This window comes from Haliotis rufescens, unplaced genomic scaffold (genome assembly GCF_023055435.1).
Source record: "Haliotis rufescens isolate VD_foot unplaced genomic scaffold, xgHalRufe1.0.p SCAF_13, whole genome shotgun sequence".
Lineage (NCBI taxonomy): Eukaryota > Metazoa > Mollusca > Gastropoda > Lepetellida > Haliotidae > Haliotis > Haliotis rufescens.
The window spans coordinates 594,094-606,906 of NW_025963813.1; the positions used below are offsets into that span (position 1 = coordinate 594,094).

Genomic DNA, 12,813 nt, shown 5'->3' on the forward strand with positions numbered 1-12,813 from the left:
ACTCGCCTCTCACGACAAGCATAGTCGCCTTTACTGGCAAGCATGGGTTGCTGAAGACCTATCCTACCCCGGAACTTCACGGGTGTACATGAGGGAGCAACTGTTACTGTATGGAAATGTGCGAGACAGCTGAAGTTGAACATTCCTGTCATTCCTAGCGCTTCATTGACATTAAGTTCACGATAAGGTGGTATACAGTATCAGGAGATGGTCTTGTGAATGCGAACAGGCAGCATGGGTTGTACTCTCCCCAGGGAGATGATAACATGAGTGGTCATCATACAATTGGAGCGTGTCCTTGCATTACAGATGCAGATATTCATTACTGCTGTTATTATTATCACCATTATTATTATCAAGATGATAACAAAGTTATGACAACCACAACATTTCAACACAACCAATATATTAGCTGTCCACTATTCCTAAAGGGAACTTTTTTTCCCAAAATTACAACAGTGCTTACAGCACATCAAACCTCATCCACTACAAATCTTCCCTCAATTCATGACACAATAACCAACAAAAATTGCTTCGAATGTTCTGTATCGACTGTATATCAAATATACCCCAAAACAGACTCGACACCTTTTAATCCAACCTTCAACACAGCATGGAAACACTGCATCATTTAGTAGTCCGACCTTGGTCTGCTGACAAGGTGCAGTTGACGCAAGCTCCACACAGCTCTTCACAGTGGGCCCAGCTGGGGAGTTTTTGCCAACATATGTCTCTCCCTGGTGGAGCAATGCCAGCACCACTACCAACCATTTAGCCCAACTTGCCAGGAATTCCACCCAAACAGAGGGTAGCCTGACATGTTGACTCCATCAAGAGTGCAGTCCTCTGCTCGCATGCCCTGCTGACAATGTGGATGTGATGACCTTCACCACTGTTTACAGTCTCACTGTCCAGCCTTATTTTCCTAACCTACTCACATAAATTCTGTTGGTGATGCATTTTCTCATTTTATTCCCTGGACTGCAGCCGAGAATGTTTTTTCATCAAAATTTCAGCAATGTTCACCATTTGTAGGACTGCTGGGACTTGGTGTATGAAAATCACAGCCATTGTACGTATCCTAAACTTGACCATTGTCTGGATAAGCTAGCGCTGGAAACAACTGGGGATTGATACTACATTGCAGCATAAAAAGCAGCGATTAGGGCCGTGTTTTGGCAATATGTATTTGGATATATTTAATTGACACTGATTGCACATTCAGAACCTAGTTTCTACAAAAAAAATTATACTTAGTGTGGTCAGTTGCCACGATTCTGTAGTCATGGATACAGGGGAGATAACGTGAGGGAAAATCACTTCTGTTTTTTAGACGTTTGGTCAATCAGTTTCGAGGAGAAACATCATTTGTGAATGAATTTCAAAGTAGATTTTCGATTGAAAGAAACAAACAATAAAGGGGGCACGGGTGGCCCAGTCGTCTAAGGCACCGCGATTCGCTGTGCAGAGTTGCGTCCCTTGGGCACGCCAGAAACCTATGATTGTGGGTTCGAATCCCGGTTTGTCCCAATCATGTTTCTAGGTTTGTCAGCACCATGCCCGTGCTCATGGGTTTCACCAAAGTGGTAAACGTCTGAGACCTGCATCACTTCAGGCTTTCCTCCCACATTAAGCTGACACGCCGTGATATAACTGGAATACTGTTAAAAGCGGCATTAAACCCAACTCACTCACTGACAAACAATAAAACTTGTCACATTTTTTACCCACTATACTAGAACACAAAAACATTATTGCAATACATATTGTCTGAAAAGGGTTTTGCAGGATACCGGTAATACCATGCAGTCCTAATGAGTCAGTGTGTTCTTCACGTTTTACTGAAGATCCATAGCTGATTGTAGCTGAACAACGGATATAACGAACTGATTTCTCTGTTCCCTTGTAGTTCGTTATATACGTGTTCTACTGTATTCCGAAAATCTGAAACAATTGGGTAATTTCTCACAGACATTTCCACCTGGGCTCCCCCAAAACATCAACATCTACAACAACATCTACAACAACCTGTACAACAGTACCTACCTCACATTCATCTCTGGACTTCAACACATCAATCTCTTTCATCAACCTCTCTTTCTCTTCTTCTCGGTCATGAAGACGACATTCACACTCAATTCGTATCCGTTCAAGTTCTTTCTGCAGGTTGCGTCTCTTCTCAACTCCATCCCGCATACGTCCCTTGACTGCCGCCACCTCCTACAGACACAGACAAGCAACTTAACTTCAGACAACTATTTCTGAAAAAGGTTCAGTTGTTAACATACAACTTATGATAGAGCATCAGAAGCTGCTACAAGGATACATGACAAACTGTTGGTATTGAGGGTACCCTACAGCTACAATGGTACCCTATAGCGACATGGGATACTACATAGGGGTACCCTACAGCTTCATGGGTCACCCTACAGCTTCATGGGTCACCCTACAGCTTCATGGGTCACCCTAGAGCTTCACTGGTCACCCTACAGCTTCATGGGGTACCCTACAGCTTCATGGGTCACCCTACAGCTTAACTGGTCACCCTACAGCTTCATGGGTCACCCTACAGCTTCATGGGTCACCCTACAGCTTCACTGGTCACCCTACAGCTTCATGGGTCACCCTACAGCTTCATGGGGTACCCTACAGCTTCATGGGTCACCCTACAGCTTCACTGGTCATCCTACAGCTTCATGGGTCACCCTACAGCTCCATGGGTCACCCTACAGCTTCATGGGTCACCCTACAGCTTCATGGGCCACCCTACAGCTTCATGGGTCACCCTACAGCTTCATGGGGTGCCGTACAGCTTCATGGGGTACCCTACAGCTTCATGGGTCATCCTACAGCTTCATGGGTCACCCTACAGCTTCATTGGTCACCCTACAGCTTCATGGGGTACCCTACAGCTTCATGGGTCACCCTACAGCTTCACTGGTCACCCTACAGCTTCACTGATCACCCTACAGCTTCATGGGTCACCCTACAGCTTCATGGGTCACCCTACAGCTTCATGGGTCCCCTACAGCTTCATGGGGCACCCTACAGCTTCATGGGGTACCCTACAGCTTCATGGGTCACCCTACAGCTTCATGGGGTACCCTACAGCTTCATGGGTCACCCTACAGCTTCATGGGGTGCCCTACAGCTTCACGGGGTACCCTACAGCTTCATGGGTCACCCTACAGCTTCACGGGGTACCCGACAGCTTCATGGGGTACCCTACAGCTTCATGGGGTACCCTACAGCTTCATGGGGTACCCTACAGCTTCATGGATCACCCTACAGCTTCATGGGGTACCCTACAGCTTCATGGGTCACCCTACAACCACATGCAATATGACATGTTTTGTGATAAACAAACAGTTGAAGGGCATTTTTACCTGTTGGAGAGAGTTTTTGGCTATCGTTAATGTGTTGAGGAGCTCCACTTGTCTTGTGCGCAGCTTGGAAAACTCGTGCAGGAAGGTATCTTTAGCTTCTTTAGTGTTGGGTATTTTCCCATCCAGTGCCCGTCTGATCATCACCATCTCTGCCTCCAGTGAACTCTCAGCACGCACACCATCCACTGCGTGAGCCTCTTCTCCTGAACAACAGAATAATCCCATCAGAAACAGTTCATCTCTTTCATCACAATATTCAATCTCAATATCAAAATATTCCATTGACAAAAGAACTCCTTTCAGACAAAAAGAAAGGAATTAATCCCCAAAAGGGAAGATTTTCAAAAGGTAAAGAGGTCATGACGAAATTAATTGATTTCAAAGCACTGCCGAGTTGAAGTAAAGGGAGGTAACTCTAAATCCACTTACCATCAGATGGGGAAGATTGTCCTATGGAGGAATCATCTGTGTCGGTGGGAAGGTCATATTCACGATAATCCTTGCTACTTCGTGGGGGGGACAACTGGGTGGAGTCAGTAATTTCGATTATTTTGGGGGTAGGGGAGACTTCCCCATTTTCTGACTTTCCTTTTTCTTGTGGTGGTGGAGCCAGAGCAACATTTGGTGTGAAGTGTCGTTCATACCTGATGAATGCAAACAAAACAACGGTTGGTAAAAGCTTGGTCAAACGAACATTCTGGATGACAACAACAGCTCCACCAATACTTAAACAATACACAGTGAACACAGTATTGTTGGTGAGTGAGTATGGTTTTAACTCTGCTTCGAACAGTATTTCAGTTACGTCAGCTTGTGAGGAGAAGTCCGAAGTGATCAAGGTCATCGGTTTACCACTTTAGTGAAACCCACGAGCATGGGTATTGTGCTGACAAACCTAGAAACAGCCCAGGTTAGATTTCTGTCACGGTAATGGAGCTTAACCCAGCACAGCCTTAGATGACCGGCTGCCCGGGCCATATATTGAGCAAAATGAAACTATAACAATATTAGTTCAAAGAAATCCAACCACATTTAATATAACCTTTCTCTAGTGACAGCGTTATAATAAATGTGGTTCCCTTGATTTCACATCAGCCTGGAAGTGTCATTAGCAGAATTTTGCTGCCATATAAATTTTGCAAAGCATATTTCAAAGTTGCATTTAATCTGCTTGCTTCATGTTCACGTGAAGCCCGGAATGTGGCACTGACGCACCATACAGTTAAGGTTGCTCACCTCTCAGACTCAGAGTATGGCACCACTCTCTCTGGGTGCAGGAGTACCGGAGGACCGGTGTGTAGATAGGAAGGTAGGATCCCGGGCAACCTGCATTAGAAGTGTTGGTCTAGAATGTAGCCACGGACACCAGGTTCATCAACAACCTGTACATTTTAATAGAAACTCCATGCTGTCCAACAGTTTGATACACAAGTTTCAGAATTAGAAACTCAGTAATGAGGACAAATAAGTAATACAACCAATATTCTCATTCCAAATGGAAGGGCCGAAAAGTTGCCCAAATGTCAGCATGGAAGGAGCAAGATAGGTCGGCTGCAAGCTTGCTGGCAAGATGTGTCATCGCAACCCAACAAAGGAACTGATGCTCATTATGTCAACCAATAGTTTGCCTGCTCCAAAGGCCAAATACTGTGCAGGTGATATGAAATGGCTGTGTTTGTTGACAGCTTCAAACCCAAACCAATCTCCTGAATCAACATCCTCCTTATCTCTGGGGCTCACATTCCAGTTTTTGGTTTGTTGTTTTACGCCGCACTCAGCAATATTCCAGCTATATGACGGCGGTCTGTAAATAATCGAGTCTGGACCAGACAATCCAGTGATCTACATCATGAACATTGATCCAAGCAATTGGGATCGATGACATGCATCAACAAAGTCAGCGAGCCTTACCACCCGATCCCGTTAGTCGCCTTTTACGACAAGCATAGTCGCCTTTTACGGCAAGCATGGGTTGCTGAAGACCTATTCTACCCCGGATCTTCACGGGTCTCACATCTCACATCCCAGTAAACCTACACAAACTCCTGGACCCATTCATAAGGTTTTCGCAATCTCAAATTATCCGCCCTTGATTCCCTTCAGCCAATTTAGTTGGCTTTTCTTCTTGATCTTACTACCAATCAGGTTGTGAGTTACGAACCAGCCTCAGTGTTGGCTTTGTGACATCAACATCATTGCAGCCAGAACCATTGATTCGATAGAGTTTGCGAGAATTCAACATTGTAAAACTGACTGACACGCTATAGAATCTTTTGGGTGGAAAGGATGTCCTCATGTCCATAAGAACTGGTGGTGGCTGTTATGAGCAACTCGAGTTACCTCCCTTACCCATTTTCTTTTTTCTTATTTTTCCTTATCTCGTAGTCTGATTGGTCAGTAAAATGATAATGAAAATCAAGAACAGGTAATCGCGAAAAACCTTGTGGATGGGTCGAGGGGTTAGCGTAGGTTTACCTTGTGAATGGGTCGAGGGGTGAGTGTAGGTTTACCTTGTGAATGGGTCGAGGGGTTAGCATAGGTTTACCTTGTGGATGGGTCGAGGGGTTAGCATAGGTTTACCTTGTGAATGGGTCGAGGGGTAAGCGTAGGTTTACCTTGTGAATGGGTCGAGGGGTTAGTGTAGGTTTACCTTGTGGATGGGTCGAGGGGTTAGTGTAGGTTTACCTTGTGGATGGGTCGAGTAGGTTTACCTTGTGGATGGGTCGAGGGGTTAGCGTAGGTTTACCTTGTGGATGGGTCGAGGGGTTAGTGTAGGTTTACCTTGTGAATGGGTCAAGGGTGAGTGTAGGTTTACCTTGTGGATGGGTCGAGTAGGTTTTCCTTGTGAATGGGTCGAGGGGTTAGTGTAGGTTTACCTTGTGGATGGGTCGAGGGGTTAGCGTAGGTTTACCTTGTGGATGGGTCGAGGGGTTAGCGTAGGTTTACCTTGTGGAAGGGTCAAGGGGTTAGCGTAGGTTTACCTTGTGGATGGGTCGAGGGGTTAGCGTAGGTTTACCTTGTGAATGGGTCGAGGGGTTAGTGTAGGTTTACCTTGTGAATGGGTCGAGTGGTTAGTGTAGGTTTACCTTGTGGATGGGTAGAGGGGTTAGTGTAGGTTTACCTTGTGAATGGGTCGAGGGGTTAGTGTAGGTTTACCTTGTGAATGGGTCGATGGGTAAGTGTAGGTTTACCTTGTGAATGGGTCGAGGGGTAAGTGTAGGTTTACCTTGTGAATGGGTCGAGGGTTTAGTGTAGGTTTACCTTGTGAATGGGGCGAGGGGTTAGCGTAGGTTTACCTTGTGAATGGGTCGAGGGGTGAGTGTAGGTTTACCTTGTGAATGGGTCGAGGGGTTAGTGTAGGTTTACCTTGTGAATGGGTCGAGGGGTTAGCGTAGGTTTACCTTGTGAATGGGTCGAGGGGTTAGTGTAGGTTTACCGTGTGAATGGGTCAAGGGGTTAGCGTAGGTTTACCTTGTGAATGCATTGAGGGGTTAGCGTAGGTTTACCTTGTGAATGGGTCGAGGGGTTAGCGTAGGTTTACCTTGTGAATGGGTCGAGGGGTTAGTGTAGGTTTACCGTGTGAATGGGTCGAGGGGTTAGTGTAGGTTTACCTTGTGAATGGGTCGAGGGGTTAGCGTAGGTTTACCTTGTGAATGGGTCGAGGGGTTAGCGTAGGTTTACCTTGTGAATGGGTCGAGGGGTTAGTGTAGGTTTACCTTGTGAATGGGTCGAGGGGTTAGTGTAGGTTTACCTTGTGAATGGGTCGAGGGGTTAGCGTAGGTTTACCTTGTGAATGGGTCGAGGGGTTAGCGTAGGTTTACCTTGTGAATGGGTCGAGGGGTTAGTGTAGGTTTACCGAAATGTGAGCTCCGGAGACATAGAGGACGTGGAATCGAGTGCAAGTTTATAATCGGGGCTACGTAAATTCCCCAGATCATCTGTGGAATGTGGATCAACTCACCCTTCTCTCATAATGGCTGGTGGTGTGGGTAGGAGCTTGCCCTCCTTGATGGCATTGAGCACTGTGGGGGACCAGGGTTGGAACGCCGACATTCCCCGCATGCTGGCTGGGTGCTCCGGGAGAGCTGGGATACTGCCTGGGGGTGATACTGACCCCTCCCCCTTGAGTCTCTTGCCCTCACACCCATCTCGATCTGGACTCTGCAAAATTGACAAAAACAAACATGTCAACATTGGCCAAGCAACCCACTAATCTACAGTAAGATAATAATACAACTACACAAAATTGCCATCACTATTTATATGATATTGATTTAGTGATCTAGTTCAATAGCATCAAGATTTATCGTGCCAGTGTCTCCATAATGAATATTCATAGAAAATGCAAAACATGTATTAAACTGATGATTACAAGAATCTCATCAGAAATTAGACTATTTTCTGGAATGTTGACTTTCACATGCCGAGTATTTAGTGAGTGAGTATTATTATTAGAAAAATTCCAATAATATCAGAAACGGGCTTCACACATTGTACCCATGCGGGGAATCGAACCCAGGTCTTGGGCGTGACAATTGAACACTTTAACCACTGGGCTACCCCACTGCCCCAATACGAATCATAACTTTTGATTAACTGGAATACTGTTAAAAGTGGCGTTAAACCCAACTCACTCACTCCCTCACTCATAACTTTTCATTAATGAACACTGTCATTATTGACACCCTCAACGTATTCCAAAACTCCAACCAATCTCAATAAACTTATTACAAGTGTTAACCCAAACTGTGTCCTTCAATGATCCTTCACAGTTTAACCAGCATTGTTCAATAGCCATTTTCTTTGAAAATCAATACCCTGCACTATCCAAAAAACTATCGCCAGGCATGAAAACATCTAATTAAGCTACTTATGCATCTAATTACAGCAGTCAGTGGAATATTTCGATGATACTGCAGTGATAAGGCGATCAACCTTCACAAATGAACACATTGACAAGATAAGTAGCACATAAAAAGCCATAACTACCATGACTACACCACAGCAAGACAAGGCAATGTCGCTGGAAGCTATTTCCAAGCATGGCCAAAATGCTTGCCGACTACATGTTTGACTGGAGCTGTTTGCTTAGAGCTATTTGACAAGAGCACACTACCACAAGGATCTGAGTTAGGAGAAGTCTGCAGCAACCCATGCGACTAACAGGATCGGGTGGTCAGGCTCGCTGACTTGGTTGATGCATGTCATCATTTCCCAATTGGGTGGAACAATGCTCATGATATCAATCACTGGATTGTCTGGTATTTACAATACAATATATGACTACAATAAGTGCCCTGTTGTATTGTAATCATTCTTATATAATAATGGAGTATTTATAGAAACTTAACCAAGCTTCTATTATCCAGCCTTGGTGCCTAATGAATTGTTTATATGTTTGTTGTTTAACACTGCAATATTAACAATATTCCAGCTATATGATATATAATGGCGGGCTGTAAATAATCGAGTCTGGATCAGACAATCCAGTGATTGACATCATGAGCATTGATTCACACAATTGGGGCATGATGACACGCATCAATCAACCAAGTCAGCGAGTCTGACCACCCGATCCCGTTAGTCACATTTTACTACAAGTATAGTTGCCTGTTACGGCAAGCTTGGGGTGCTGAAGACCTACTCTTCTCCAGATCTTCACGGGTCGCCTAAAGAATTGACTATGGTACATATCCCATAGAGATGTCAACCTATTCCTTTTCAATCACTTTCTGAGGACATTTTTTAACAAATATGTAAAATTTAAATGTTGTTGTTTACCACTGCAATCAGCCATTCCAGCTGTATGATGGAAGCGGTGAGGAACAACAACAAAACAACAAAGCAAATTCATGCAATACCCGAAAATATCAAAATCCCCAATACCATACAAAAACAATTAGATCAAACTCGATCAATTTGCACCAAACCTGTAACAATCGTTTTCAAAATTATTTCAGTTCTACAAAAACATTTACAAGTACACTGATCTATGGGACTAACATTAAGTCCCAGAAATGAAGTTTTCTGATTTAAAAAAATATATCCACAAAATAAAATCCAAATAGAGCCTAGAACAATGCTTAATTTCAGGCAAGTCATTCTAGATTTGAGCATGTGTTGAGTTGGATTTCTTTTTCAATTTATTCTCTTGGGTCTGGAAGACAAACTGTGGTGTGTTTAAATCGACACTTTATGAACATACTCGATGCACCAAAATTTACATAATTTCAAATGAAATCACAACAAGATTGAACTTTTGACCCTTTGTCACTTTATATACAGTGAATAAATATGTGACATTGCTTTGTTTGCTGGTCCATATAAACAGGAAGGCAGTGACAGCTGTTCAGGTAACAGCGTCAACAAATTACAAGCAAACTGTTGGTGTTTAGCCACATTTAATCATGTGCAAGGGGAGAAGAGAGCTTGATGATTCTGATCAAAGCTCACTATCTTGATACAGTCAATTAAAGATAAATGTTTCCTCTGCTGTGCATGCATTATTAATGTACACAATACTCAATGAATGGGATTCAGGTTTTGTGTGCAACCAACCATGGACTTATTGTCCTGAAGAGAACAATGCATCTGTAACCATTTCCCAACAACTGCTGCTTGCTGCTTACTTATGCCCTTGTGAACAATATTAACAAAACACATTATCATTGCTTATGATTATGTTATTATAGATATTACATATCACTGACATGAATAACAGTAATTATCTTCCTTTGCAACTATTTGTGTGATTACCAAAAATTCATTCTAATCGGAAAATATTTTCACAAATCATGTCACTATGTTGACTCATGATAAAAAAAACAATAATTAAGCCTGATACAATTAGTGGAAGTGGCCCCTCTTCCTATGCCAACGTTTAAAGTGCCAAGACCTACCCGTGGTATTAGCTTCTTCTCCATACCAATACCGCCGAGTCAGCAAATGCACAGAATCATTACAGATATATCATGTGTCTATGCCGGTTATGAGACGCCTGTTACATTAACTAGATACATATTTCACACTGAGTTGCAAAACACACATCCTCACATTCCTCAAACATTTTAGAATCAAATGATGGGTTGCAGGTTCCATCAACACACACAAACACACACCGACACACACCAACACACACCAACACACAGCAACACACACCAACATACACCAACACACACCAACACACACCAACACACACAAACACACAGCAACACACACTGACACACAGCAACACACACCAACATACACCAACATACCCCCTCCAAACTCACATAATCCCACGATCATTAAACTGTCAAGAATATCTTTATATACGAATTAATAATTACAGCTATGACCTTGAACCTTCGTAACAGTAAACTTTTTCTGCCACCATCTATGCCCTAAGTCACCCCAATAAAAAATCTAAGCTGCCTTTTCTAACACACGCACACACACTCACTCAACCCACGCCAACTGTCACCCCTCAAACCCCTCTTCGCCAACCTACCATTTTGGGTATAACAAGATTTCAGTTACAAGTATATGAATCCTAAAGTAATAAAGTTTAGTATTTTGAATGTAATGAGGTATATCGTTTCTGTGTGGGTATTCTAATAAAAAATGATATTCATCTTCTCTCCTGCTCAAAGATTATAGTGTGAAAATCTGGGTTAGAGTTGGTCTTCAGCAACCCATGCCTGTTATGAGAGGCCACTGACGGAATCAGGAGATCAGACTTGTAGACTTGGTCAATGCATGTCATCCTATTCCAATTGCGAAGATAGATGCTCATGATGTCAATCACTTGTCTGGTCCAGCTTTGATTATTTACAGACTGCTGTCTTATAGCAGGAATATTGCTGAGTGTGGTGTTTACAACAAGTTAGTGAGCATAATTTAACACGTCTATCCGACCTTTTAGTGTTATGATATCCACTAGTTTCAAGTTTATGAGCACTCAGACATACTGAGGTTCCCAATACACAACCGAGTTGAACAGCAAACACAAGATCAGCCAACATCCTTCACCTTGCCTTCATCAAGCACCGACTAAATACACCATGAACTTTGAACCTTACAAGTTCACTTACTCTCAATCTAGTATCTCTACACACAATCTCAATGCAGACATGCTTAACCATCCACAATGCAGTAAACTGTATATGGTCGGTACTTCTCCCCCCAGCCCTGATAGTAGGGAGTGTACAAGATAACCCTATATCTACTGAACAAGATAGAAGTCTCATTGAAGGGGCCAGCTTGAAACTAGTGGATCTGGGAAGTTGAGTCAAGGCGATGATAACATTTCAAGTGTGTGTTCGGTTAATATAGTAAACCTAATACGTAATATGTTGTCGGCCGCAAGTTAGCTACACTGAATGCTTTCTCTTATTGAAAAATAATATGTAAGCTATGTTGAATTGGGACACTTATTGGAGTAGGCCAACATGTAGGACCGGAAATAAAGTTATGTAAAAAATGACTCCAAATTACAAACTAAAATCAAACTTGAGCCCAGAGTGAGTGAGTGAGTAGGTTTTTACGCTGTTTTTAGCATTATTCCCGCAATAACACTGCGGGGGGGACACCAGAAATGGGCTTCACACATTGTACCCATGTCGGGAATCGACATTGAGTTTAATTCATACATTCACAAATCTAGTATTGTATCAACATGTTTCCTGTCATTTGTGAGAAAAGAGTTAACCAAACACTTTCATCCATCACCATCAGCTGATCGTTCAGCTGTAAATCTGTTCAATGTCTTAACCGTCCCCATACAGCACACTTGTCAGCAGCTTACAAAAAAAACTTAAATTTTAAGTCTTGTAGCAAGTGGATTCGGTTAGCTTGATGTGGATATTACTGGATAATTCCCCTGCGTAATGACCCAGGTCAGGTTTTACATCACATCATTCACTATTGATTTCCCACACCATATGCAAATTTCATTTCATTTTTCAACGTTCCTTGCAAAAATTTAAAACTCCATTATCAAAGAACAACTGGCAGATAGTGAAAGTTGTAACTTCAATCCAAACATGTGCCCATCAAATTCAATGATGCTTCTAGCTGAATACAAATGTATAATTATCACAAGTATAACCCAAATCTAGAGCATATCCCAACATTTTACAACCTTCGGTGAAAACAATACAGATGCAAATTAGCAATAATCCATCCTAGTCTCAAAGTCCCGCCAATATGATGAAGAACATTAATCACATGATCAACCTCAGAACTCAACAGCTCCCATCCCTTTATTGCCATATTTGCATATTTAAAACTCCCAATTTGTGACTGAATAAATTGATTCAGAAAATGAACAGTCTCGCTGCATGAACTTCACCACAAAATCAACCTGAGGGGGCCTGAATTTTCCTTTTAATGAGATTTTCTACCCATACAATGATCCCTCTCTGCTGATAAACGTCAGAGCTTGTAA

The 12,813-nt window shown here is 42.8% G+C and overlaps 1 protein-coding gene across 1 annotated transcript in view; it reads right to left on the reverse strand.

The window, feature by feature from the left end:
- LOC124148651 (ski oncogene-like) overlaps window positions 1-12,813 on the reverse strand; it is a 46,107-nt gene that overhangs the window by 17,609 nt on the left and 15,685 nt on the right. Inside the window, exons 2-6 of the mRNA XM_046519878.2 lie at window positions 7,348-7,547; window positions 4,623-4,712; window positions 3,816-4,030; window positions 3,387-3,589; window positions 2,047-2,220 (exon numbers count right to left, since the gene is read on the reverse strand). Of these exons, the coding sequence (XP_046375834.1) occupies window positions 2,047-2,220; window positions 3,387-3,589; window positions 3,816-4,030; window positions 4,623-4,712; window positions 7,348-7,547 (882 nt within the window). The remainder of the gene's footprint in view (window positions 1-2,046; window positions 2,221-3,386; window positions 3,590-3,815; window positions 4,031-4,622; window positions 4,713-7,347; window positions 7,548-12,813) is intronic.